The sequence below is a fragment of the Phocoena sinus genome, chromosome 6 (assembly GCF_008692025.1).
Source record: "Phocoena sinus isolate mPhoSin1 chromosome 6, mPhoSin1.pri, whole genome shotgun sequence".
In the NCBI taxonomy this organism is placed as follows: Eukaryota; Metazoa; Chordata; class Mammalia; order Artiodactyla; family Phocoenidae; genus Phocoena; species Phocoena sinus.
The window spans coordinates 19858993-19884665 of NC_045768.1; the positions used below are offsets into that span (position 1 = coordinate 19858993).

General features: G+C 55.4%; 1 protein-coding gene across 16 annotated transcripts in view; it reads right to left on the bottom strand.

Moving 5' to 3' along the window:
- Positions 1-25673, bottom strand: part of COL27A1 (collagen type XXVII alpha 1 chain) — a 143734-nt gene that overhangs the window by 71405 nt on the left and 46656 nt on the right. For all 16 annotated transcript variants that reach the window (XR_004350296.1, XR_004350298.1, XR_004350297.1 and 13 more), the window contains exons 9-16: positions 25108-25161; positions 24630-24674; positions 21642-21695; positions 20726-20770; positions 12767-12820; positions 10272-10316; positions 2444-2497; positions 1735-1779 (exon numbers count right to left, since the gene is read on the bottom strand). Coding sequence is in view for 8 of the 16 variants with exons in the window: in XM_032634403.1 (XP_032490294.1) it covers positions 1735-1779; positions 2444-2497; positions 10272-10316; positions 12767-12820; positions 20726-20770; positions 21642-21695; positions 24630-24674; positions 25108-25161 (396 nt within the window). In the remaining 8 variants the exon portion in view is untranslated. The remainder of the gene's footprint in view (positions 1-1734; positions 1780-2443; positions 2498-10271; positions 10317-12766; positions 12821-20725; positions 20771-21641; positions 21696-24629; positions 24675-25107; positions 25162-25673) is intronic.

Sequence of the window (25673 nt, forward strand, 5' to 3'; positions counted from 1 at the left end):
TGGATTTTCCTGAGATCTACGAGCAGGAAAATAATTTTCTCCTCTTTTTTTTTTTTCCAGTGCTTTCACCTCTCTCAATGTCCCAGGCACCAGCGGTCAGCAAGCCAGCCGAGTTCTATGTAACACATTGATTGCCATGTTCCTGAAGAAACAGTGAGCTGGAGGCCAGCTCTGCGAAGGGCCTATAAAAAGCTCCCTGCCTACACTCCTATTTCCCCCACTTCCTTCCGCTCCTCCATGACTTCAACATTTCCAGAGTGCTGACGACTCACACCGCAGGGTAAACAGGTAGCTGTGGGGAAGCCCCACCTCCAACAGAAAGCCCCTGCATCTCCAGAGCGAGGGCCGTGGAAGAGGGGGCTTAGCAAAGGCAGCAGGGCAGAGCCAGGGGGCAGAGCTGAGTCGGCGAGGCTGAGGGAGCTGCAGCTGGGGGCTTGGGCATGACGGGAGGAGATGGGAAAGGGGGAAACAGATGAGAAGACTGAGCACCGCACGGCTAGGTACCTAGGGGTGGGAGTGGGTGAGACAATCTGGGGTGCCCATTTCTGCCCAGCAGCTCTAACTTTCTGAGTCCAGGGTCTGGGCTGGCTCCAATAGATCACTGAGTTTCCTTCGATGCGTCTCTTCTCCTCTTTGGGTCTGCTTCCCCGGCTGTGAAATGTAGGCACTGGAGGAGGTGACTTCTAAGGGCCTCACTGGCTCTGCCCTTCCGACCTGTCTTGCTTCGTGATGGAGGTCTCTGTCGGCAGTGCCTGGGTTCAAATCCTGACACTACTTACCAGCTGTCTGTGCTCGGCAAGCTTCCTATCTCACAGAGGGGTGGAGGATGCCCGGGCTAAGCCCCGCAGAGCACTCAGAGCGGGCCCAGCGCCAGTACCTGTTCCTGTGCCTCGGATTTAGGAGGAGCAGAGCCACCTGAAGACAGGTGTAGAGGCAGCCTGGCCCCGGGAGCAGCTGAGCAGCTCTTATTGGCTCAGGTTTATGGAACCTGGGATGTTGCCAGAAGTTCTCCCACACTCCCTGAGGCAGAGGGGAGGGCGGGGAGATGGCCACAGGGCAGAGCACAGGGGCACCATTCCCTGCCCTCCATGTCTCTTGGCTCAGATGCTGCAGGACCCAGGCCAGGTGCTGCCCCATGCTGGGCCCCGGGGTCCCACCTACCCACCTCCAGCTCTGGTTTGGCCCGGGGTCAGTCCAGTAGCAGGGCTGCGGAGGGCACGTGGCAGCTGGCAGGAAAGCAGGTGGGAGCTCAGGGGCCCGTCCTGGTTTTTCCGTTGCATTTTCAGACTCTGGGATGGGGCTCCCTCTTCTCATCTGGGCGGCTGATGCGTATCTGTTTCCTCCTATGCCTGGGAGGGGTCTCTGGACCCCCCATCAGCCCTGCCCTGGGGCCCATCATCTCAGCACCGCTCCTCCCCGCCCACCCCGTGTTCTGTGGCTTTGGCCTCAGCTTTGCTCCCCCAATTCGGAGACCTGCCTTACCCTACCCCCGACCCGGATCTCGAGAGCCCCCCACACTCTGTCTGCCAAGGTCTGCGTGCCTCCAGAGCCATCAGCCTGGGTCCCACCCAGAGTTAACAAGGAAGAAGCTGGGGAGTGCAGATCTAGCGGGGCCAGAGGGGAGGCAGTAAGAGCGCAGGGGAGTGGACCTGGCAAGAAACCAGCAGCAGCGTCGAGGCTGAGGGGGTTCGCATGCAGACAAAACACAGTGCAATAAGGGAGTATTCAGATCACCTTATCACCTTTCAGTCCGGGTTCCCCCACGTTTCCCATCAGTCCCTGCAAGACAGAGGCCAGGGTTCAGCTGTGAGGGACGTTCAAAACCCCACAAGTCAAGAGCCCTGGCGTAAACCCACTGGCTTGCGGCAAGACTCCGTGCTGGGGGCCCCAGCCCAAAGGGCAGTGGTGCGGATTGAAGGACCATGAGAAGGGGCAGCTGACTGGTGAATCGCAGTGCTCTGGACACATCCAGGGGAGAAGGGTGCCGATGGGGAGAGACGGGCTTCATGAGCCGTGTCACACGCTTGCTGGCCAAATGGAATCATCCCTGGAACGTGGTCCGGGCAATTTTAGCCCACCTTTCTCCTGCATGCCCATCCCACTCAGGGATGTCCTGAACTCACTGGCTTGCCATTATATAGTTTCTGTGCTCCTGGTAACGGCCCCCACTGGACTTTCAGTGCCCTGAAGTCCAGAACCAAGTCTGACTCAAGCTCAGCTGGAGGACTGCTGTCCAATGAAGATGTCTGGCATAAATGACATGCGGACGATGACCGGCTCTCAGGACTGAGAAGCACGGAGCCCCTGATCTGCCACGTTCCACCCCAGCCCCCCTCTGAGTGCCCCCCAACACCGTATCAGGGTAGCCTTCCTTCCGGGCTGAAATGAGTCAGGGGGTGCCCAGCTGTGATGAGACTCGAATTAAGGGACAGCTCTTGTTTACCTTCATGCCCTTGGGTCCTGGGTAGCCAATTGGACCCAATGCTCCCATGTCGCCCTGGGAAGAGAAAGAGAAGAGGAAGCCATGAGAGGTGGCTCACAGGAGGCTGGCCTGGGAAGGATTTCGAGGACGCAATCCCCCTGGGTTGGTCTTGTAATTAGGCACGTTCATCTCCACTGAAGTACCGGAGTGAATTTCACAGAGGACCTCTCCCAAGTTCATTTCCTGATTGCTGCCCCTTTCACCCCTCCTTTCCACCTCATATTAGATTCTTTACATCCCATACTAGTTAAGGGACTCAGGGCATTTCACTGGGCTTCTGTGGACCTCGATCTCCTGATCTATAAAATGGGGATAATGATCCCTCGCCCTGAAAGCTGTTGTGAGGGTTAAATAAGCATACACAGAGGCTTCGACTCCTCTAGCTTAGTGAGGGGCAGGAACTTTCTGCTTCCAGAAGCTGGGCCATCTCCTCGGGACAGCAGCAAGGAAGGAGTGGGGCTGTCAATCACAGACACCCGAGGTGCAGATGGACCCTGTAGGACACTAAGATCAGCGGGTAGGTCCTGGACCACAGGCTGGAGACCCAGCGTCAGATCAGATCAGACTTCCCAAGGCGGGAGCAGAGGAGTTCCTAGACCCTGGAGAGTCACGTTCCCTTCACGGGGGGCCCTTCACTGAGGGCTGGGGAAAGGCCGGGAGGCAGTGAGTGTATGTCGAGGCCAGACCACCTGTCCCACCTCTCCGCCGCTGCTCACTCACTGTGCGATTTCGGGGGTTAACCTCTCCGTGCCTCAGTTCCCTCATCTAAAACAGGGACTAATACTCTGCGCTCCCTAGAGTTGTTTGGAGAAGTAATTGACTTACATGTATAAAGTACTTGGCACTGCCTGGAGGCATTTTTGGTGGTTACAACCGAAGAGGTGCCACTGGCATCTCCGTGGAGGCCCCACAGCAAAGAATTAGCTGGCTCAAATGTCAATAGCGTTGAGGTGAGAAACCCTGGTCTAAAGGGAAGGGGTGAATGGATTTTCTCTAAACGAGCCCACCCTCTTTCCCTGAAGTCTCGTCCTCACTTCCTGCCCTCCCCCATCACCGCTGCCCTCAGCCACAGCCATCACAGTAAGCCCTCCCCCAGAGAAAGGGAGCCCTTGAAATAACCTCTTCTCTCCCTTGTCTATCCTCTGTGACCGATCTGAGTGTCTGGCTGCTGTGTGAGCCCAGTCAATGTGCTTTACCTCTCTGGGCCTCAGTTTCCCACATCCCTGAATCAGGCTCCACAGAGGCCCCTGACAAATGCTCTGAAGCACTGAGGAACAAAGGCTGCTCCAGGTGGCCAGGTTCAAGAATCAGTTCCTGTGGGAGCTGCCTGGAGACAGCTCAGAGGGAGACCGGCAGAGAATGAAACATCACATTCCTGCTGACTCCTGCGTAGCCTGTGCACTGGAATGTCCCCAGGAGAGAGACAGAGGGAAACACGTGGAGTGCACAGACGGCAATGGCAAGGCCTGGCTGAGGCAATGCGGATTCTTACCCCCTGCCCCCCTGAACCCACCTGAGTGGGTCAAACCAAACCTAGCTGAGCCTTTGCCAAGGAACTCTGCTTTCAGTTCCCATCAAGTAATCTTATTAAGAAAGCGGGCTCTCAGTTTAACAGGTGATAATAGCAATACAAACGACACTGGCTGGTAAGCCCTGTGTTACACACTTCACACGCCTCAACTCCGTTACTCCTCACGACAGCCCTTCATGATCCGTCTGCTCCTCTCCCCATTTTACAGATGAGGAAACTGAGGCTCTGCGAGGCGAGGGCTTGAGCAAATCACAGAGCTGGGCAGAGCTGGGATTCACACCAGGCAGTCTGTCCCCAGAGCTTCTAAGCAATTCTGAAGTAGTCTTTGGAGAGGAGAAGCCAGGGTCGCTGGCCAGGGAGAGGCTGGACTGAAGGAAAGCCAGCCCCTTAGAGAAGAGCATTTCAGCGGGAGGCTTTGGCTGCAGCTCCCCACTCCCTCTCTCTTCCTGGAGGAAGGGAGCAAGGGGTGGCCACCCAGTGTTCCCCATGGTGCACAAATAAACAGACTGGGCCCTGCTAGCGCAGCTGGCTCCAACGGGGGCCGGGGCCTCGAGCAGAGAGGACCAGCCAGCAGCTCCGGGAACACAGGCTCTCTCTTCCCCGTTCCAGACCTGACGGCGGCTTGTGTGGAGGGTGAATTCAGTACAGGCCCGACTGACGCCCATGTAGGTATCACACAGCCCGGCGTGTGCGTGCCACCCCTGCGAGCCTCTCCAAGGGGGTCTGTGTGTGGTGGAGGCGAGGGCCAGCGTGGCGTCCCACCCAAGAACCCATGGAAAAGGGGCTCTGGCTGGAGGGCACACGGGGAGAAGGTGGCTGCTTGCTCAGGGCAGGTCTTCTTCGTGTGGGCAGGATCCCCACGTTGGACTATAAAAGCATGCTGGAGAGAACAGAGAAAACCTCAGGCCACATTCCCCCCAGTCCAGCCTGCAGATACCAGTCTGCTCCGCGCTCGATACTGTCGTGGGCAGCTTGGCCAAGGGACATACATCACGTCCCACGAGAAAGAACAGTGAGTAATGCCTGTAATCTGGAACATGTTCCCACGTTCGCCTAAACTCCCAGACCCTGCTGCACACACTTTGCCCTTCAGCTCGTTGACTCCCACCAAGAACACAACCAACCACATCTGTGACCACCGAAGGAGCTCCTACTGTGTGCCAGGCACCACGCCAGACACTTCCCAGTCTCATCAGCTCTGTTCAGACGCTCACCAACTGCTCACAGTAAACCCATGAGGTCAGCACCATCATTAGTGCCATTCCATTTCACAGATGAGAAAACCGAGGCTCAGAGTGAGGTGAAGCAACTAACCCAAGACTATGCAACAAGCAGGGGACACAGGCAGGGCCAGAACAGGTCTGTCTGTCCGTCTTGGCCCACAGACCATGCTCGCAAGCCTGGGATTGACTCTGTTTACTCCAATAAAGGACCCAAGGATGCCTTTCCTCATGGCGCTCACTCATAAGTGACAGGGTGTGAGGACAGGCTTGAGATTCAAAAACAGTCAAGAGTCCCACTCCGGCGTCCCATGTGCCGGCAGGCATCCAGGCTGGCGTTTGCCCAGGACCCCTGAAAGGAAACCTAGGGGGCTGCCATCACCCACCCTCACGGGTGCTGGCAGAGCTCCCTCCCTCCCTCCCTCGCACATGCCTTACCTTCCTGCCCTGCTGTCCCTCTGCAGCCGGGCCATCCTTGGCCACTGCTTCCTATACTGAGCGCTCCGCCCTGAGCTCACATTGTGCTCTGCCCTCACCCCCGGCATCACTTCCCTGAAGCCCACAGGCCAGGTCAGGCCCCTGCCGTCATGTCTGAGCCTGACCTGGCTTTCGCTCATGGCCTGTTCCATACCCATGACCGTTGACGCAGGTGCCTATGTGGCCACTGCCTGTCCCATGCCCCAGAGGAAGCCCTCACTAAAAGTGGCTAAACCAGTGGGTGAAAAAGAAACCTGCACAGTACTCTCACTTACAAACCCTCCAGGTTAAAATCTGGCCACGGTGTTGCCTGGAGTTGCCTTTTAAGGCAGCGAGGCCTCTTTCCAGAAACTCTGATAGGGGATCAGCAGCCTGGGGACAGGACCTGGGAGCTGTGGCCAGTCCCGGCTCCTGTGTGGTCTTAACAAGCACCATCTCTCACACACAACAGCTGCTGGCACTGCTCAGTCCACACTCTAACATACTCTCTCCATTCAGCACAGAAGTTGTGTGGAACTAGACGCAGCGGTGAAGTTCACGAGCTGTAAACACAGACCGAGCTCCAGCTGAACAGCTGGGTGACCTCGGGCAGGTGCTTCAGCCTCTCTGAGCCTCGGTTTCCTTGACTGTACAATTGTAATCCCACTTCCCACTCAGAGGCCTGCTATGATCATTAAATACCTAGCACAGGACCCAGCACACGAGGGTTTGGTAAATGCCAGCTAGTGGGGTTCCTGACCTTGATTTCCAGACAAAGAAATAAAGATAGATGATCATTTAGTAACAGAGTATGGTAGACTTGTCCACTATATCCCATATGCTGGCATTTGGCCAGATCACATATTCTTTGGGTCTCATTAAATGGAGAAGCCAAAATTCCCTTTGTGTCACTCGGAATAAAAAAAGACAGAAATTTTCTTTGTTGAGCAGATTCTGGAAACAGGCACACTTTGCTTGAAGCCCAGCCAAAGGGTTTCAATTACTCAAAGGGGGCTGTTTCAAGGCTGTCTCTGCAGAGGGCCACCAGCGGCTTATGAGATTGGGGTCACACAGTCCCTAGCTGGCGATCTCAGGCTCCACTCAGCCTCCTCATGAGGGTGACCAGGCTGCTGCCGCCCGCCTCAAGTATCTCGAGGCTCCCAGCCTAATGCGTGTCAAGCACACACAGAGCAGACAGAAGCTCCATACATGTTAATCTGTCCTCCCTCACCCTTCCTCCCGCCTGCAAGGACCCAGGGGACAGTGGAAGTTTCGACTTCAGTCTGCATGCAAATCGCTTCAGCTGACTAGACAGAAGGCATTGTATAAATCTGAATCCCTACTAAAATGATTATCACTATGTGGAATTCCCATTTGCTCAGCTAAAAACCCACATCCTCTGGAAAACCGTATGTGACTCACGATCCCTCTTCCCTTTAGCTCCTGGTTAGAAAATTCCTTTCCTCTCCAACTCTTTGGGGAAGCAATTTTTCCCCCAAGCACAGAAACTGCTGTCCCCAAAAATCCAGGTCAGGAGTGGGTGCCTTGGGTGGGAGAGGGCACTGGCTTGGAGGAGATTGGTGTTGATTTGGTGGGTGCAGGTCTAGCCCTGTGGCACCCCCAGGCACAAGGAAAAAGGCATGTTACCTTGGCAACAAAGGGGATTTAAAAACAGGAAGCGAGACTGAAAGTGGCCAGAGAAAGACATAAGGCAAAGGCGGGCTGGAGGTGTGGGGGGTGGACAGCAGCTCTTTGGAAAAGGGATCATGAAGGGGTGCAGGGCCTGAGAAATGCAGGGACACCCAGGGCTCACCCCTAGCTCAGGCCCCTCAGAAGGGGGGCAGGAAGAGAAGTGCCCTGAACTAGGAGTTGGGGGACATGGCCTCTGATCATGTCTCCATCTTCTCCTGCCCTGTGTGTGACCTTGACCTAGGGCCTCAGTCTGCCCATCTGCCCAATGGGACTCTCCTAAGAGATACTGAGCACAGGGTTGCCAGATTGAGTGAATAAAAATACAGGATGCCCAGTTAAAATCTGAGTGTCAGATAAACAATCAAACGAATGATATTTTAGTATAAACGTGTTCTAAATATTGTATCTGAAATTCAAATTTCACTGGGCGTCTTATATTTTATCTGGCAGCCCTAACTGCGGAGAGCAAAGGGGAGCATCGGTGGGAAAGAGCTTTGTAAAGAGTCAGGAAGGCCAAGGGCCATGACGGCATAGTCTCCAGAATCTGCGCACATTTGGCCAAGCAATATTCTTGCCCCTCTCAGGATCCAACCTAGTGGGCGCCAACAATGACAAATAGGCACACGTGCCAAGGATGACAGTCAAGATACGTAAACATCCCTTCAGAAACGCTTTGGGGATGGGGATCATATAGACTGAAGAAGGAGCCTTGGGAAGAACAGACAACAACCATCTTTACGTCTTGAACAGCCTCTCCCAGGGGCAGGGAGATGAGCTGGGCTCAAAACACAGGAAAACCCTGCACCATGAGAGCTCTGTGAACGCGGACGGGCTTTCACAGGAGGGAGCTTCCAACACCAGGTGTTCGAGTTGGAGTTTAATGACCGTATGACCAAAATGCTCCAGGAGGGAGTCCTGCTGAACTCAGAGAAGGTTGGACCAGTAGACTTCTGAGATCCTCATTAACGCCAGGTTCTCTAACACTCATCGCAGATATTTCTTTTTCCAAAGCATTCAGGTCAGTGCCTTGTGCCAAAGAAGGTGCTCAGCGAAGGACATCAGGGATGACAAATGTATGACTCGTGTGTTGACACTTCCTCACCCCAAGCCAAGGCAGACATCACCAATTTGCAGCACCCTCTCCCACTAATTTCCAGTGTGACTTTGAAATCTTTCTCAATGCAGCACTCCAGATGGCTGCTACCAGGCATAAAATATCTTATGTGTGTGTGTAAAACACTACTACTACTACTACTACTACTGAATCACTACATATTAACAGTCCTTTATTGTCAACAAGTAATAGTAAAAGCATTCATATTATGATTATTATTAAATTTATTATTATTATAACTAGTGCTTCTTGAGTGCTTACTATGTACTAGGCATTATATATGTACTAGTTTCCTTAAATCCTCACAACATTCTCCCAAGTTAGGTACTAATATTATTCCCATTTTAAAGATGAAGAAATTGAGGCGTGGGGACGGGGGGAGGGAGGGGTAAAAAATGTGCTCAGAATTGCAATTAAATGAGTGATAGAGCTAGGATTTGAACCCAGGTGATCTGGGTCTACCTTCTTAACCACTTGACTGGACTGGACCGGGTGTGTCTGTGGTCCTAACAAGAGCAGGAGCGAAGATCCCATCTTACAGAGTGGATCCCTGAGGCTCAGGGAAGTGAGGCCGTAACTGAAGACCACAGAGCCCAGAGGAGGCGAGGCCAGGATTGATCTGACCTCCACCCCGACCCTGCCCTGGTTCTGCTCCCACCCACCTGAGCAGAAGCACATTGCCCATGGGAACCTCTGGGCCCTCTTCCCAGGACTGGTCTCCCCTGAACAATGGGGCCCCCCAACTCTCCAGGGCCTTCTCCAGCCTCCTTCTTGATAGAATCTCTTGGCACAGTTGCTGGAGTAGCCAAAGCTGGCAGCCCGTTTGTGAAACTAGGGAATGGTCTACTTGTGTAAGCCCCTCAGACTCACACCCCATGAGGTATGACCCCAAGGACAGAGGAGAGGGGGCATCAGACCCTCAGGGAAGCTCCTAGACTCATTTCCCAGGCTTGGGCCTGTCACTGGCTCTTGAGGCCAGGCCCAAGGTCAAGACTAAGCCTCTGAAGGCCCAGCGGGGAGCCATGGTTTTGGCTAATAGCACCACTCCACAAGGCTACCTGGATGGAGTCAGAGGTCCGATTGCCTCTGACCTCCCCGAGAACAGGCCTCTCTAGGTCCCGGGCACACCAGGAGACAGTAACAATAAAGAATATTTAACAATAACAATATTATAATAAATGAATATTTACTGAGTGCTAGACCTTGTGCCAAAGACAGAACAAGCAATGCCTCATTTAATCCTCACAGGCACCCCAAGAGGATTCTACCACCATACCCATTTTACAGATGAGGAACTAAGGCTCAGAGAGGGTAAGTGAATTGGTCCAGGTCACACAGCCAGGATGTGGCAGAACTGTGACTTGAACGCAGGTGGTCTGGCTCCAAAGTCAGTGTTCTGAAAAGGATGGAGAAGACTGTCCAGCATGGCCCAGAGCCTCAGCTCCTCTGCCAGTCACTTCCTTTGTCTGGACCTGAAGCACCTCACCTGTCAAATGGGCACACTACCACCTGCTTAGACCTTGCTGCAGAGCGATGGACAGGGAGCAGGTGTGAAAGTACATGGCAGTCCCATGCTCCAAGCACCCATACTCATTTAACTAATGAAGAAAGGGGCTGGGAGAAGGTAGGTGATCCATCTGAAGCCACACAGCAGGCCTTTTTTCCCTGAGCCCCCTTCCTAGACTTGTCTGTCCCAGCTCCTCTGAGGGGACTTGTGGCTTGTTCCCCACACCCGGCATCCTGGCCCTCCCCGTCCCCAGGCATCTGTGTACTTACAATGAGGCCAGGGACTCCTAGGGGCCCTGGTAAGCCCAGTTCTCCCTGCAAAGAAAGAGAGACGAAGGTGGTTACTTGCCCTGTCTCTCTCCAGGCCATGCCCTACACACCATCCTCCACGTGGGCACCTGGTGGAATCCTTTGGAGCTGACCACTCCTTTTTCCTGACTCTACTGAGCCTGGCCTGGAGTTTGAACAAGACCCTCCCCCCCTCTGCCATCAGCTTTCCACATCTGTAAAATGGGGAGGTTGGATTTCCAAATCCAGTACCTTCCAACCGTAGGTGTGAGAACGGGCAGAATCCTGATCGTGGCGATAAAGATGCGCAGGCTGCCTGACCCAGATCTCATTTCGCTCTCACTTTACAGACGGCAAAACTGAGGCTCCAAAGGTTAAGCAATTTCCCAAGGTCAAGTTCAAGGAAATAACACAGTGGTGTGGGCACCAAGCCGAGAGCCACCAGGCTGGCCTCCCTCTCTCTCAGCCAGGAGGTGCTGGGGGCCCTCAGAGAACCCCCCCCCCACACCCCAACCTCTCACCAGAAGGAGGCTGTCCGGTTCCCACCTCCCAGGGCCTCTGAGAGGCTGCACAGCTCTTGCCTGGGAGTCAGGAGATGTGGCCGTGTGTGGCAGTGTGCAAATTTCTGTTTCTCAAATCTCTAAAAATGGACATTCAGGGCTTCCCTGGTGGCGCAGTGGTTGAGAGTCCGCCTGCCGATGCAGGGGACACGGGTTCGTGCCCCGGTCCGGGAAGATCCCACGTGCCGTGGAGCGGCTGGGCCCGTGAGCCATGGCCGCTGAGCCTGCGCGTCCGGAGCCTGTGCTCCGCAACGGGAGAGGCCACAACAGTGAGAGGCCCGCGTACCGCAAAAAAAAAAAAAAGAAAAAGTGGACCTTCAATTGCTTGCACCAGTAAAGACAGGTAGAGGGGTCTGGAGCAAGCTCAAAATGCAAAGGTGTCTCTAGAAATGGTGATTAGTAATAACCAACATCCTCCAGGGCGTTTGTCTTCCTTCATCTGTGCAATCCCAGACGGGAGGTCATTACTACAGCCACGGAGAAGAGGAGGAGGGGAAGCAGCCTTGGCTTTAAAATGAAGGACCCGAGGCTCAGGAAAGGGAAGGGACCTGTTCAAGGTCACTCATCAGGTCCTCTTTCTGCTCCTCTGGGCCATGAGAACAAAGACATCCCTGCCCCTCCCCAAGGGCACTTCCAGGATGACGTCACATGTTATAGTGGTTAATCCAGTAACTGATACACTGAGGGAAAGACTCTGGTTTCTCACCTCGGTACCATTGCCAGTGCTCTTTCCTCCACCTGGAGTGTCCTCCCACCTCTTTCCTCATCCCAATTCCAACGCCATCTTCTCCAGGAGTCTTCCCTGCTTCTCTCTCCCTCCTCCTTAGCACCTGGGGCCTCTTTGATCCCACCCATCTCAACTTCACCTCGTGCAATGGACTAGGGAGATGGCCATGAGCTCCTCCAGGGCAGGAGACGTGCCCCATTATTACCTAATATTTACAACCCCTCCATCCAGTGAACGCTTTTCATAGGCCCAACACCTCCCTGCCCTCTCTCATTTCATTCTCGCAACAGTCCTCTGAGGCCGGCATCGGATCCCCATGATTTACAGATAAGGAAACCGAGATCCAGATGGGTGAACTGATTTGTCCAAGCTTCCACGACTGGCAAGCGGTGCAGCAGGATTCAAACCCAGGTCCATCTGGCTCCGAGGCCAGGGCTTCATCCCCGCAGGGAGCCCAGATGTCAGCCCCAGCCGGGTGAGGCTCAGGGAGCATTTGTGGAATTGACACGAGCACATAATCAGGTGCTGCGTATGGATCTAGCAGCCATCTCCGCCACTGGCACAGCTGTGCAGGCTGGAAACCCCAGGAGAATTGGGGGGACATGGCAGGTGTTCCAAAGAGCTCTGGACATGGTCTGTACCCCCAGGCAGAGAACAATCTTCCCCCTGCAGGAGCTGGAGCCTGGGACGGGAAGGGAGAGGCGGGCTCAGCTCCCCAGGGCAGGCTGACCTGGTTCCTTCATGGGCCTCGATTATTTACAAACGCTATAAACATGCCTATGCTGGAGATTTCTTTAGAACTAGGTTCTTCCCTCCATACAGGGCCTGCAAACCATCTGCTTCCCCAGACCCCATCCCATAAACATTTCTGGTGCTTTGTAAGATGACAGCAGCTCTGGCTTCCCCAGTGGAGAGTGACCCATGAACCTTCCTGAGTCCTTGAGGATGGGACATAGCCCAGGACTTTGGGACCTGGGGCCCAGTGGGCTGGAAGGCTCTCCTGGTGGCAGGGGGTACACAGGGCATCCATAGCAGAAAGGACCCTGGGGTTCAGAGAAATCATGCAGTTTGTCCAGGAGCACCCAGCTCATGGGTGGCCCGGCTGGCTGACCTAAAAGCTTAGGTTCCTAAAACCTGCTATATGTTTGCTCCAAATCTCTCTCCTGTACCCAAAGACGTGAAATACTTACGGGGTTTCCATCCAGTCCCGGAGGGCCTCTTTCCCCAAAGTCTCCAGGAAACCCCTGAGGGCATGAGAGAGAGCAAACATCTGCAGATTAGCGCTTATACCAGCGGGTGGCTTTGATCCAGACCCCCAGGGGACACAGGACACATCCATGCAGTCTCACCTCACTCCCTGGTTCCAGGATCTGGGCAGGCTGTAGAGTCCCGAGTCACCTCGGGCCCTCAGCAAACTTTCCCCGTAAAGAACATCCCAAGGACCAGCTACTGTGGAGGAGCCCATGGCCAGGGAGCCCTCTTCTCATGGCCTCAGAGTCTCAGAAAAGAAAATAGTACCCAGCTCTCCGGCATGGAAATGCCAGCGCCCGTGCTGAGACCCCGTCCTGATGGAGTCTGGGGTCAGGAAGCTGGGTCTAGGCCTGGACCAGTCACTGACTTGCTCAGAGTTTTAAGAGTCACTCCTTCCCCTGTGGGCCTCAGTTTCCCCATTGGTCAAAGCAGGAAAGCCCTCTGCAGCATTTCCCAGCTCAGACCTTCTGCCATTTTTGTGACGTGCTCTTCAAAAGCTACCTGTGGACCCACAATCCTCATTTTACAGATAAAGAAGATGAGGCTCTGAAAGGGTACGTGTCAAGGTCATACAGAGTCACACGGATAGGGGACATCAGCACCGAGGCCACAGGTGAGGTTTGGCAGCTGAGAGAAGCCCGGAGGCCTGGCCTGGGCAGATCTGGCCCTCTCGCCCCCTCCGTGACCCCACTCCACGCTCTCTGGGGACACAGGCAGCTGGAAAAACATCAGCTGTGGGGAAGCTTCTGGTGGCCAAGGAGGGGGAACAACTCCATTCGACTTCAAAAGGAAAAGCAAGTCCTCAAGCTTGGAATTCAGGGAAATCTGTTCTCCCCTCCTTGAATTCAAATCAGTGTTTTTCCAGGGAAATTTAATGAAAAACAAAGCACATGTTTTTCTGACCAAGTGGATGCCTGAGCTGTTCAAACAGTAAAGATTCTTCATGGAGCATAATTTGTTTCTGGTTTCTAACGCTACCGCTACTGGGGGAATCCAGTAAGTAGATTAAACTAAAAAGACCAAGCTGAAAACAAAACCCAAACCAATTACAAAGTCTACATTGGCTGAGCAAAGAGACCTTGAACTGTGTGTGCATCTAGGCCTTTGTCTTGCCCTGGCCAGAATACTATTCCCCTCAAATCCCACCACTGCCAGGAAGCCCTCATGGACCGGAAGGGCAGGCATTGATATGGACCGCATAGGAGGCGCGGCTTCATTCAGACACCCAAAGGAGGAAACGAGGACATATTAAAGAGATTTGGGCCAAGCCAGTGACTTTGTATGCAAAACTTTACTTGCCTTTGACATTCACCCTTGAGGGAAAGGTTATTTATTGGTCCCATTTAACAGATGGGGAAATTGAGGCTCACAGAGAGAAATGTCACTTGACCAAGGACAAAAAGCAAGTCTGTGGCAGAGCTGAGCATGGGCAAATCCTGGCATGCAGAAGCTGCTCCAGTGTGTGCCTGACTGGTTTGAGAGAGTGGCAGAGGTAGGGGTGTGTGTGTGTGTGCGCGCGTGCGAGATCAAGTTTTTGTGGGGCTACATCTGACCGTATCTAAGATGCCTCTTCCCACATCCTTGGAGTCCCCCTGGCAAATTCCAATCCAGCCCCTCTCAGGCATACTGTAAGGTAGAGAGCCCTCTCACCTCCTGTGGCGGGAGACATCAGCTGGGTGAGCAGTGGGCAGGGAAGGCTTCTGAAGGCATTGAGCTACTGCCTCTGCCTTTGGGGATGTGGCAAGAGAGGACAATCCCTCAGGTGACAAGGGGGATGCTGTCTAGCCGGGCACCTGGCTGACTCGACGTGGCCTACAAGGAGCAGAATTTGGGGAGTCCATGCTCTGCTCTCCAGGTTTAATGTCTGGAGACTCGCCCGGGCTCGCCTCCAGGTTGACTGTGTGACTGCGGGCAAACCCTCACTTGAGCCTCTGTCCTGCTCAGGCTGGGGGGATGTGATCTCTAAGAATCCTTCAGCTTGGGCCAATCCCTGGACAAGGCCTGGGAGGAAGGAGCCTGCTCCCTGAGGTGCAGGAATGCCCGCCCCCCGGCCCCATTGCCACCAGGAAGAGAGAGATCCTGACAGCATTCCCCAGGCACCAACCCTGGCTGCGATGCCCAATATAATCATACCTAGCAGCCACCAGGCAGGTTCAAACCCACAGGTCTGCAGTCAGGGCCACTCCAGGTTGGCTCAAGGACTCCTCTCAGACTCAGTTGCCGGCCCAGCTTCCCCTGTGAGGCTTTAGAACCAGTGCAACCCAGTGACAATCCTGGCTCTACCACCCACAGGCCTCTCCAAGCCTCGGTTTTCTGTGCCGTACAACTGGGGTACTGAGACAATGAACCAAGATGCTGGATGCCGGGCAAGTCCCTGGCAGCACACGGAGGCAGCAGCAAAGTGAGGGCACATCGCTGAGGCACAAGCAAGGGAGAGACCATCAGAATGGTCAAAACCCCCAAGAGAGGCACTTATGTGGACAAAGTGCAGCCTGAGTATAGCCAGTGGGTGACGACGGGGTGGGGCTGGGGGGTGACAGCAATGACAGAAACTGCAAACTCTAACAGCCCAATGAGAGAGGGCTTATTATTGGTCCCATCTTAGAGATGAGGAAACTGAGGTCCAGAGACGTTAGGGAACTTGTCTGAAGTCACACAGCTATGGAATAGCAGGACTGGGATCTGAACCTAGGCAGTCTGACTCCAGAGCCCAATCTCTTAGCTACGAATGGACCACGAATGCACAGAACAGACTAGAGCAAGCTTGTGGTCTCTCGAGGGAACGGCGTTACTGAGGCTCAGGGCTGGTTCTGCTTGTACGTGCTCGGTGGCCTCATCCCCGTCTCCACCTTGTCTCCCTTCCTTCGGAGAAGCCAAGCAGATGACCTCTAGGGTAATTAAGAACACAATAGTTGGAAAAAAGGGCTTTAGAAGAGCTGGAACAGAACTATGATTGGAATAATCATAGATGGTCTAGGATGGAAAGACCCTAGGTGTTCCTGACGTTCAGCACCTCCTTCTGGAGGCGCAGGACCTGCCCAAGGCCCCATCAAGCTGCTGGCTTGCTGCATCCTTCCACCCCTGAGCAACACATCCCAGTTCCGGCACTTGCCCTCGGCCCTGACGCTTGCTCCTCCGGATCCCAGAGAGGCAGCTGCCGAGATGAACACGCACCACCACTTCCACCCGGCCTGCTTCTCTCTGTCTGGCCGTGCCCGCCTGTGCATGGCGTGTACTCCCGGCCCGGCCGGCAGCAGGATCTTCCTGTGCAGGCCTGAGCTCCTGGCTGCAGCAGGCTGGCCCGAGGCCCAAGGAATGGGCTCGGCGTCCTGCCGGGCCCCAGCCACGTGGTTTCTCCACTTTGCCAGGTCGGGCCCCCCTGGGGAACTGAATGCCTCGTACTTTGAGCAGAACAAGGCCCAGGAGGAGACAGAACCAGGATCCAGGGCGAGACTCCACATTCTCTCTTGGCTACAGCAATTCAGAGGAACAGACGAGGAAAAAAGGAATGGTCCTCATAACCACATCTGCAGCAGGATGCCGGAGGCTGAGTGGGCCTCTGAGAGCCCTCTCGTCTAACCCCTGCCTGCAGCCAATGTCTACCCGACGGTCTGCTCCAGAAGGTGGGATGTAGGGGCAGGGATGCATGCAGCCTCCAGGATCAGAAGTCCCACTACATCTTGAAGGCTCAGCCCCCCGGCCTGCAAGATGGTCAGCCCTGTCCCACCCACCTGACAACTCACCTGCCCAGCTCCCCCTGGGCTGAGGAAGAGGTGAGGTGTTTGTAATCCAGCCTCTGGTAAACTCTAATGCGTCATCACACGCTAGCTCGGTACCAACAGGGGGAATCCGTAATAACCTCCAGGAAGAGTCTGCAGGAGGACCTTGGAGTCCTCTTTACAGGGTTTACCTTCTCCAAAGTCAGGAAGTTCCTGCACAGGTTTGACCTGCATCCTTCCTACTGCACTTGACAACAGCCTGTGTTCTCTTCTAGAGGATGCGTGCTCTCTGAGTGTGCCAACAGGGAAAGACCCCTTGAGACCCAACACCCTCTTCTCATGAGGCTGAGCATCTTCTCACCCTGCCTTCTGATATTCACCTGGGAATCCACCCACAAACAGTCACCTCGGCGGGCAAGGAGGACGGAGGCAGGGAGAGCAGGATTCCAGGGTTGCCAGCAGACCTGGGGCAGCTCCGGCTCAAGTCTGGGACCCTGGGGATCACAGCCCTAGCTCACAGCATCACCAGCAAGAAGAACCTCCATCTGCTTTGTCCTCAGTTTCCCCATTTGAAAACCACTTTGCTCCCTGTTCCCCACAGGCTGAGAAGCGGAAAGAGCCTGATGTCAAAATTGAACCATGTGAGAAGCCCTGTCCCAACCCGGATGGGCACGTGGCCTTGGACAAGTCCCAGTTACCCCGAAGCCACACACCAAGGGAGCTGGAGCCAAGGCTGGACCTTTCCAGCTCTAAGCTTTAGGGTCTGCCCGCCTGAAGCACTACACAAGACCAGCCTTGGCAGGCCTGGCCAGAGGCCATGAGAGAAGCTGTGAGCAGGGGCTGGTCTTGCCAGGCATTCCAGCGGGCTTGATAGTGAAGCCACAGGGTGCCGGACGAGAGGATTTGCTGTGGCGTCTTCCTAGGCCCCACGAGAGACCCTTGGCTGAAAGACATGGCTCGGTCCCCAGCTGTGCGTATCACTGCACTGTACCCCAGACAAGCCGGGATAGCCCGGGAGAAACCCCTTCAACTCCAGCCAACTTTGTAACATCTTATATCTGGTCCCCTCCTCAGGAAACCACAACACATTTCACTTTCCAGCGGGTGATGTGAGATGAGAGCTGCGGTCTAAGTTTTCCTTCAGAGGCTGAAGATGTGAGCACAGAGAGGAGACGGGTGACGTGGAGAGCACCCTGCGCGAACAAGCAAGGGTCCTCGGTTCAAGTCCTGATTCTGCCACCCATTTGCTGTGTGACCTTGGGCAAGTTACTGGCCTCTCCAAGATACGTCTGCTTATCTGTCTGATGAGGAAGTGGGGCCACATCATCACTAACGTTCCTGCGGCTCTGATGTGCTCTGACCTCTGCTGTCTTTCTCAGCTCCCATCAGCAAAAGACTCCCACACACCTTCCTTCCCAGCCTGACACTGAGCAGGCCGTGTGCATGGGCCCAAGGTTTTGCTTGCTGGAGAGAAATGGACTACAGCAAAATCATCGCCAGCCCTGCCAGAAACGAGGCCAGCTGTGATCTAGCATGAGGGAATTCAACTCATTCTCCTGACATTTCCTCTTGTTAATAAGTGCCTAGAAATCGCCTGGCCCAAAGCTCTGACAACAGGAAAACCCATTCACAAGGAGCCCCCAAGCCCATCAGGCAGATCAAGGGCTCAGGAGCACATAACAGGGGGATGACCGTAAAGTCTGCTCAAGCAGCGTGTGGGCCAAGGGCACAGCAGACTAGGCGGCCAGGCAAAGGCACAGACAGAGCCCTAGGGACTCAGTGATACGAAGTATATTCCATACAAATTAAATCATATCCGACGCAGACCTTGCCCATTTGCTGGCCATGTCGGCTGGACCAGAGTCAAGGAGACTTTCACAGCCCTCAGGGGTATTGCGTGGCCATGGGGCTGTTTGGCAGAATGGGGTCGGTTTCTCGCACTCACGCCTGACACCCCATTGCCAGGGAACACCCATCATGGAGGGCAGGGTGGAATCTTAGGAAGTTAAAGGCACAAGGCACGGAGCAAAGAAGCAGAAATGAGCTGTAAGTTAGGGGGGTTTAAGTCTGGCAAGTCCTCAGAGGGTCTCTGGGCAAATGGCTTTGAAGCCTCGGTTTCCTCATGTGAAAAATAGGTATAATCAATCTTACCTCAAAGAATCAATGGGAGAACCACATGTGGTTCAAATACCATGCAGGTAAAAGGGCCTCAGTAAGTGTTGCCTTTTTTTTTTTTTTTCCTGGTCTGTTTTGGCTATAGTGCTGTCCCTAGTGCCACACCCTGGGACAAGAGGTAAAAGCTCGGGCTGCTACATTTTAACCCAGCTCTGACTCTCAGAAGCACAAGGCCTTGGCCAAGTCATTCATCCTCTGACCCTCAATCTCCTCATCTGTAATGTGGCAATGCCAGGCCCTCTGTGGGGCTCCCAGAATGGAGTCTGAGCAAATCCCCCATGGGTAGCATTGGAGGCAGGCCTGGGTGATGGGACAGGGCCCCACTGAGATATTCTAAGTAAGTCAACTGCTCCCACTCTGCAACTTAAACTTTGGAAAAGCAGATCCAGAGAGGTAAAGCCACTGGCTCAAAGTCATACAGACCAGAGAGATCCTCGCCCACCCAAACAACTACAAATAGAAACAGTGAATGCCACTGTTATATTGAGTTCTTACTATTTGACAAGCACAATGACCCCACGAGCTAGAAGCTATTATCCTCATTTTTCATATGGGAAAACTGCAGTTCAGAGCCAGTGATGCTCCTACCCCAGGGCCTTTGCACCCACTGTTCCCTCAACCTGGAATGCTCTTCCCCAGAGAGACACATGGCTCCCATTCTCACCTTTTTCAGGTTTCTCAAGAAGAGAGGAGGACTTCCTGGGCCAACTTATCCAACATCCCATACCCCAAGTACTCACGGTCCCCCTACCCTACTCCATCTTAACACTCAGCACCACCTGACGTTCAACCACTCACCCTCCATTCCCCCATTCAGTCACTGTCTGTCTGTCTGTCTGCCCCTGAGAATGGGAATTTCGTCTTGTTCACTGCTCAGCACCAAGCACAGTGCCTGGTCCATAGCACACACTCAACTTCAATGAATGAGTGAATGAGTTTCCTTGCCAAAGGTCTCCTGGCTTGAGGAAGAGATCCAGAGGCCAAGCCAGCCCTCACAATTTGCTGTGTGACCTTGGGCAAGTCCTTGCCTTGAAGCCAGAAGCATCAGGTGCTGCTCCTTGTCTACATCTAAGTGTCAGATATCAGCCCTCAGGCACAGGGGGGCTGTCAGCCACGGACTGTCCTAGGTACCCCCTCTGTCAGCTCCTTGAGGTCAGGACCTGGATCTTGCTTTTCTCTGAATCCCCCACTTGGCCCCCAGAGGACCCAGATCCCTAGACTACAACAGGTAAGGTGTCCATGAACACGCATGCCAACCCTAGAATCACAGACAACCCCCTCTGGGCCACCCTGGGTGCTCCTGGCTCCCTCCCAGCTGCCTCTCACCGTCTAACCTCCTCCCCCACCATCCCTTCTCCATCAACCACAAGCAAAGGGACGCCCAGCCCGGAGCTGAGGATGGTTCCAAGCCTAGGAGTTGACCTGCAGGGCGGCAGCAGAGAGCCTTAAGCCACCAGCATGGGCCGGGCCAGAAAGAAAGATGCCTCAGTTACAGTCCTGGGTCTCCTTCAGCCTGACCTGGTGGATCAGGGTTCCTGCTCAGCCCCTTTTGTGGTCATGCCTCCTGTGGGTCTACCCAACACCCCACTGCTCTCTGACCTTGTGTGTACACGAGTAAAACAGGTGACACCAGGACAACACGGAGCCTGACACAGGAGCGCAGATACCCAGTCTAGAGCAGGCCCCCCAGCAAGGACACTCATGACCCAGACAACCCCCGCCCCCAGACACAGAACTACATTGCAGGGCAATTGCTGGATGCACAGAGAGGCTGCATCCCAGAGGGGCCCAGCATCCATGGGAGCCCTCAGCCCCAGTCAGTGTTCTGGCAGCAGGACACGAGGCCCAGACAGCCCCCCACGCACACCCACACACTCAAAGCAGAGCAAGGGCAGAGCAGAGAGAAGCGAAGAATGCCCAGGCCGCGGGTGGACGGGGCCGCGTGGCCAGTGGGAGGTCAGGTTCACCCATAGAATCTGCGTAATAGACACGGAAAATCTTTACCGGCCTACCCATCTTGCCCCTCTTGCCAGGAACGCCGGGCAGACCCTGTAGGGGGAAACAGGGAAGAAGTCAAGACAGGATTCCAGCAGGAGACAAGCAGTGTTGCCCCAAACCAGCCCCTCTTTCACCCACAAGAGGACGTCACAGAGGGCCTGGCGTCTGGTCCACAAACACAGCAGGCTCCAGTTATCTGCACACCAGATGGGCGGTCCTCAGAGGCTATAGAGTCGGGGCCCGCATGGACGTGAGCTGGGGAGATTCCTAAGGAAAGCACCCAGTGCCCTGGTATTCAGCAGACACTTGATAAATGCTCCTTCTGTTTCCCTAAGATCCTCTTTACCCAGCTTGTTGATGAGATTACTATTGAGTTCCCAAATACGGGCTCAGGCGGGGAGGGAACAGAGAGGAAGGTCCGGAGGCCTGTGGGAGCAAAGGGAGCCACAGACACACATAAACAGATGAGCGTGGTGTGTTCCGGAAAGCTCTACAAAACTGGTGCCTGGCGGGATCTGGCCCACGGGCCGTAGCTTGTAGGCACTTGATCAGAAATAGGAAATGAGCCCGTTTCTCACTTTCTGAAAGCCCTTCAGAAGCTCCCCACGGTCACAGAACAGAGTCCCTCTCCTGACCTTGGCCCCTGAGTGCCGTATAACTGCTCCCAGGTGCCCCCCGCAGCCTGTCTCCCCCCATTCCTGCCTCACACTCAGCGCTTTGACCGTGCTGTTAAACTCGCCAAGTCAGCGTATGTCCTGGACTTTGCACATGCTGTTCCCTGTGTCAGGAAGGCGTTTGCCTTGACTTGTCCCTTTATCCAACTCCGGGGCACCTCCTCCAGGAGGCATTCCGTGACTTTTCCAGACTGGCACCTGGCAGACGGGGTGGCCGGGTGGGAGGTAAACAAAGAAAGCATACTCACTCGCTCTCCGTCGGACCCTGGCAGGCCGAAGAGCCCTGGGAGTCCAATGTAGCCCTAGGAAAGAGCAGACGGGAGGTCAGAGGGGCCGAGTGGTAGGGTATGGCGGGCCTGGCCCGGCCCAGCCCCCCTCGATGCCCTCCGGCGCCCGGCTCCTCTTCCTCGCTGGAGGCATTGGCGGCTCCGGCAGCTCCTCGATGACAAAGGCCTTGAGGCAAGTGTATATGCCCATGGACTGCATGGTGCTGGCTTCCACGATGTAGTCCAAAGGCACATACCCTCACGCCAGGGAAGGGCGCGGGCGCTCGCAGGGGGAGGCCCGCCCCGCGCCGGGGGCTCTGGGACCTGCGGGAAGGAAGCTCTCTGCCGGGTTAGATGCTAGGGTGGTACCAAGCCCTGCCCACCCCCAGGGACGCTGGCGGGCGCTCTCGGCTTCTGCAGTGCCTCCTTCTAGGCCTCGAAGGCCCCCCATGGACGTGGGGCTCGAATCCACCCTTGGGCCCCTGAGTGCGTCCGGCGGTGACAGCAGCTGCCACCCAGGCGTGCTGGCGTCCTGCAAGCACGTGTGCCACTGTATTCAACCCTCCCGAGGACCCTGCTGACTGCCCACCCTCCCCCTCACTAAGCAAGGGAAACTCCGGCTCTGGAGAGAAAGCAGCACAACTAGTGAGGGGTGGAGTCCAGCTTTTCCGCCTCCAGCCTTTATCCACGCGGTGCCCTCCGCCAGGCAGGCCCTTCTCACCCCCACGACTGCACAGCAAACGCTTTCAAGCCCAGCTCTGAGGCTCTCTCCTCTGGCCAGCATCCCTGACGCCCCAAACCAGAAGTCACCTCCTCCCTCCACCCCAGCGCCATATTTGCACCGCAGTTAACAGATTTACCACTTCCTGTTCTGTATCTTCATTCGTGGTGTCCACATTTCATGGCCTCATTAGCCTGGGAGCTTCTCAAGAGCAGGGGCCTAGCCCAGGGTGCCTATCCCTAACCGTACTCTCTAGATGTTTGTGAAATGACTTACTCAGAACTATAACAAAAGCTAACATTGACTGAGCACAAACTATGTGCCAGGCCCACTTCTCAGTGCTCTGCAAGCATTAGTGCATTTACTGCGCCCTCATCACACCCTCGGGAGGTAGGAATTATTAGTCAGCCTCCTGTAGAGGTGAGACCATTTAGGCCCAGAGAGGTGAAGTGATGTGCCCAGGGTCACACAGCTGGAATGTAGCAGAATGTGGTATTTGAATCCAAGTGATCTGACTCCCAGTCCGGCTCCTAACCACTTTGCTACATTATCTCCCACAAACAAGCAACCATCGCAGGCTCACAACCATTTCTCCTTCTCTAGAAGTTCAAGAGGTCATAGGGCCTCCTTCTCAGCATCACCTTAGCAAGTGACATTTACCGATCCTTCCAAGGAGGGTTTATAACCCAGATTTGCAGGTGATAGACTTGGAGAGGTCCAGTGATGTGCCCAAGCTCCCATGACAGGTTAATGGCAGAGCAGGTCTCAAAGGCAGTCACCCTGCCCCCAAGTCTGTGCTCTGCCTACTTCATAAACATGAGGCTGGTGGTGGCAGAGTTGGGAGGGCAGTCTGAGTGGCCCCGGCTCACCCAGGCTGCTCAGGGCCCTGCGACCCTGGAGACGGGTGTGCTGGGGCCAGACCAGCAATCTCCCCACATGCGGCCTCAGGTTGCCACAGCATGGCAAACTGCAAGCAGCCCCAGATGTCATTAGCCTGTCTCGCTCCTCCTGTCCTCCTGGCAGATCAGAGACCTGGGGCTGAACTGGGAAGACCTTCTCCCTGGGCTCAGGAGGCCCCTCTGGGGCCATAGCTTGTGGGAACAGCTGGATAATGGAAAGGAGGGAGGCCCAGCATCCTAGGACAGGAGCCTCCTCGGGCGCTGCCTTTCACCACCCCTACCCCACCCCATCACCATCATCATCATCATCAATCATGCCCTGGGGAACTTTCCCACCTCCCAGTCGGTCTCCTAACAGCCGCCCATCAGTTCCAGGGATTCGGGCGGAGACTGCAGCCATAAATAGCTTTGGCTCGGGCGCGCGCGGAGGACGCGTCACACTTGACCTGGCCTGACGCAGGACTGTGTGACCCACTTGCTGAGCGTTCTTTGAGAGGCAGAGAGCCCAGCCCTCAAAATACCTGGGTCCTCATCCCATCCCCACCTTAGGCGTGCTGTGGGAACTGGGGCCGTCGGATCCCCACCATGAACCCAGTTTCCTTGTATATAGAAGAGAGAATTCCAGCAGATCATTTCTTAGTCTTCCAAACTCCATTTACCCCCATTCATTTCGCCCAAACCTTCTCCGCTGCCCCACGGCCCACCCAGGAGGCCCCATCTGGTGGCCCCTCCTCACCACTATTTGCTTCCAAATTCCTGGTATCCCCATAACCATGCCAGAGGTAGGAATGGCCATCACTCCCATTGAAAAGATGGGCAGACCGAGGCTGCTAGCTACTCAGGGTTTGTTCCAGGGGCCTTGATGGAGGGGGAGAGCAGATGTTCCTTCAGTCTCCAGGCCCAGGCAATGTTCACCCATCGGGCAGCACTGCCCTCCAAAAAGGGTGGTCCACCCCGTCCTCAGGTGAGAGCAGGAGAGAGGCCTCTGAGGATTCCAGGGACGGACAAACTGGCCCAGGCTTTAGTTCCCTAGCGCTTGGGATGTGCGGGGGGACACGGCAAGCAAATGCCTGATTATAGCAGCTAGACCATGGCTGAGCCCCCAGCAGACCTTTGCTGCCCAGTTACTTAGCCATGGGGACTAAGCTGGCTTAAGGGTTCCCTACCGCATGGCCATCCTGCTGCCCCTCTGCGGTCCAGGGAGTGCTCAGGTGGGAGGCCTCGACCCCAACCCCCCCAGCAGACCCTGGGTGGAGGCTTTGCAACCCTGATCTCCCACCAGGCCCACTGGAGGGACAGCTAATGCCCACCCGGGCTCCAGCCGGGTGGCACTTCCCTAGTCCCACTTACCCGGCTGCCTTTGGGGCCAGGGTTTCCTACAGGTCCAGGTAACCCCTGAAACACAAAAGACAGAGGGGCAAGGACATATGGAGACGTTCTACCTGCTGCCAACAACCCAGGGCAAGTCCTGTCTCCTTTGGCCCTCAGCTGCCCCTTCTGTAGAATGGGAGTGGGGTTACATTCGTGGTCTTCAAACTGAGCTCCCAGCTACCCCAGGGTCCCAGGGAGGTGGCTCAGGGGGAGCCTCTGGAGCCCCACCCCCAGAGCCCCAGAACTCCTCTTTCTTCTGTTTCTTCCTGGCATCCTTGCCCTGTTGCCTTCAGAGAAGGTTCCTCGGTACAGCCCCCTTGAACAGCCCTTTCTTCAGGGCCCACCCAGCAGGTGTAGCTGCTTGGTCCCCAGCCTGCCACCTCCCTCTGCCTGGGGGCACCCGTGGCCAGCTCCACACCACCACGGCCACAGAGCTTCCAGAAGCCATATACTGCACCTGCCTGCCAGGGTAACCTTTGGCCCCTGGGCTGCCCTCGGGTCCCGGCTGCCCCTGCAAAGGAACAAGAGAAACGTAAGGAAAGGAGAGACCCTGCCCAGCTCCAGATCTGGGGGTGGTGGGGGACCAGGGCTTACAATGGACAAAGAGAAGGGCAGGAATGTGAGATGAAATGGGAGGAAGGGGAGGCCATCGGCCTGCTGGGCCCCCAAGCCCACCCCTCTGAGAAACCGGTCAGACCAGCTTGGAGGGACAAAACCTCCTGTGCTCGAAGCCCAGGAATAAGGCCCAGAGGAGGCCTGGCTGGTTCCCCCATGCTGGCAGTGGCTGCTGCTTGACTTGGGCCGGGGCAGCCAAAATTCCTGCAAACCCCGTGGCGGCGTGTATAATATCCCCTAACAGCGCCCGGAACAGGCCAGCTATTCATGGCTCTAACTGGAGTCAAGTGGCTCATGCCAACACCGGGCCGGCATGGACTCCAGCCCTCTCAGGCGGCAGATGTGGCTGGCTGAGAGATGGGGTAGAGTGGGGGCCCCAGCAGGATGGGAGGCAGAACCTCCTGGCTC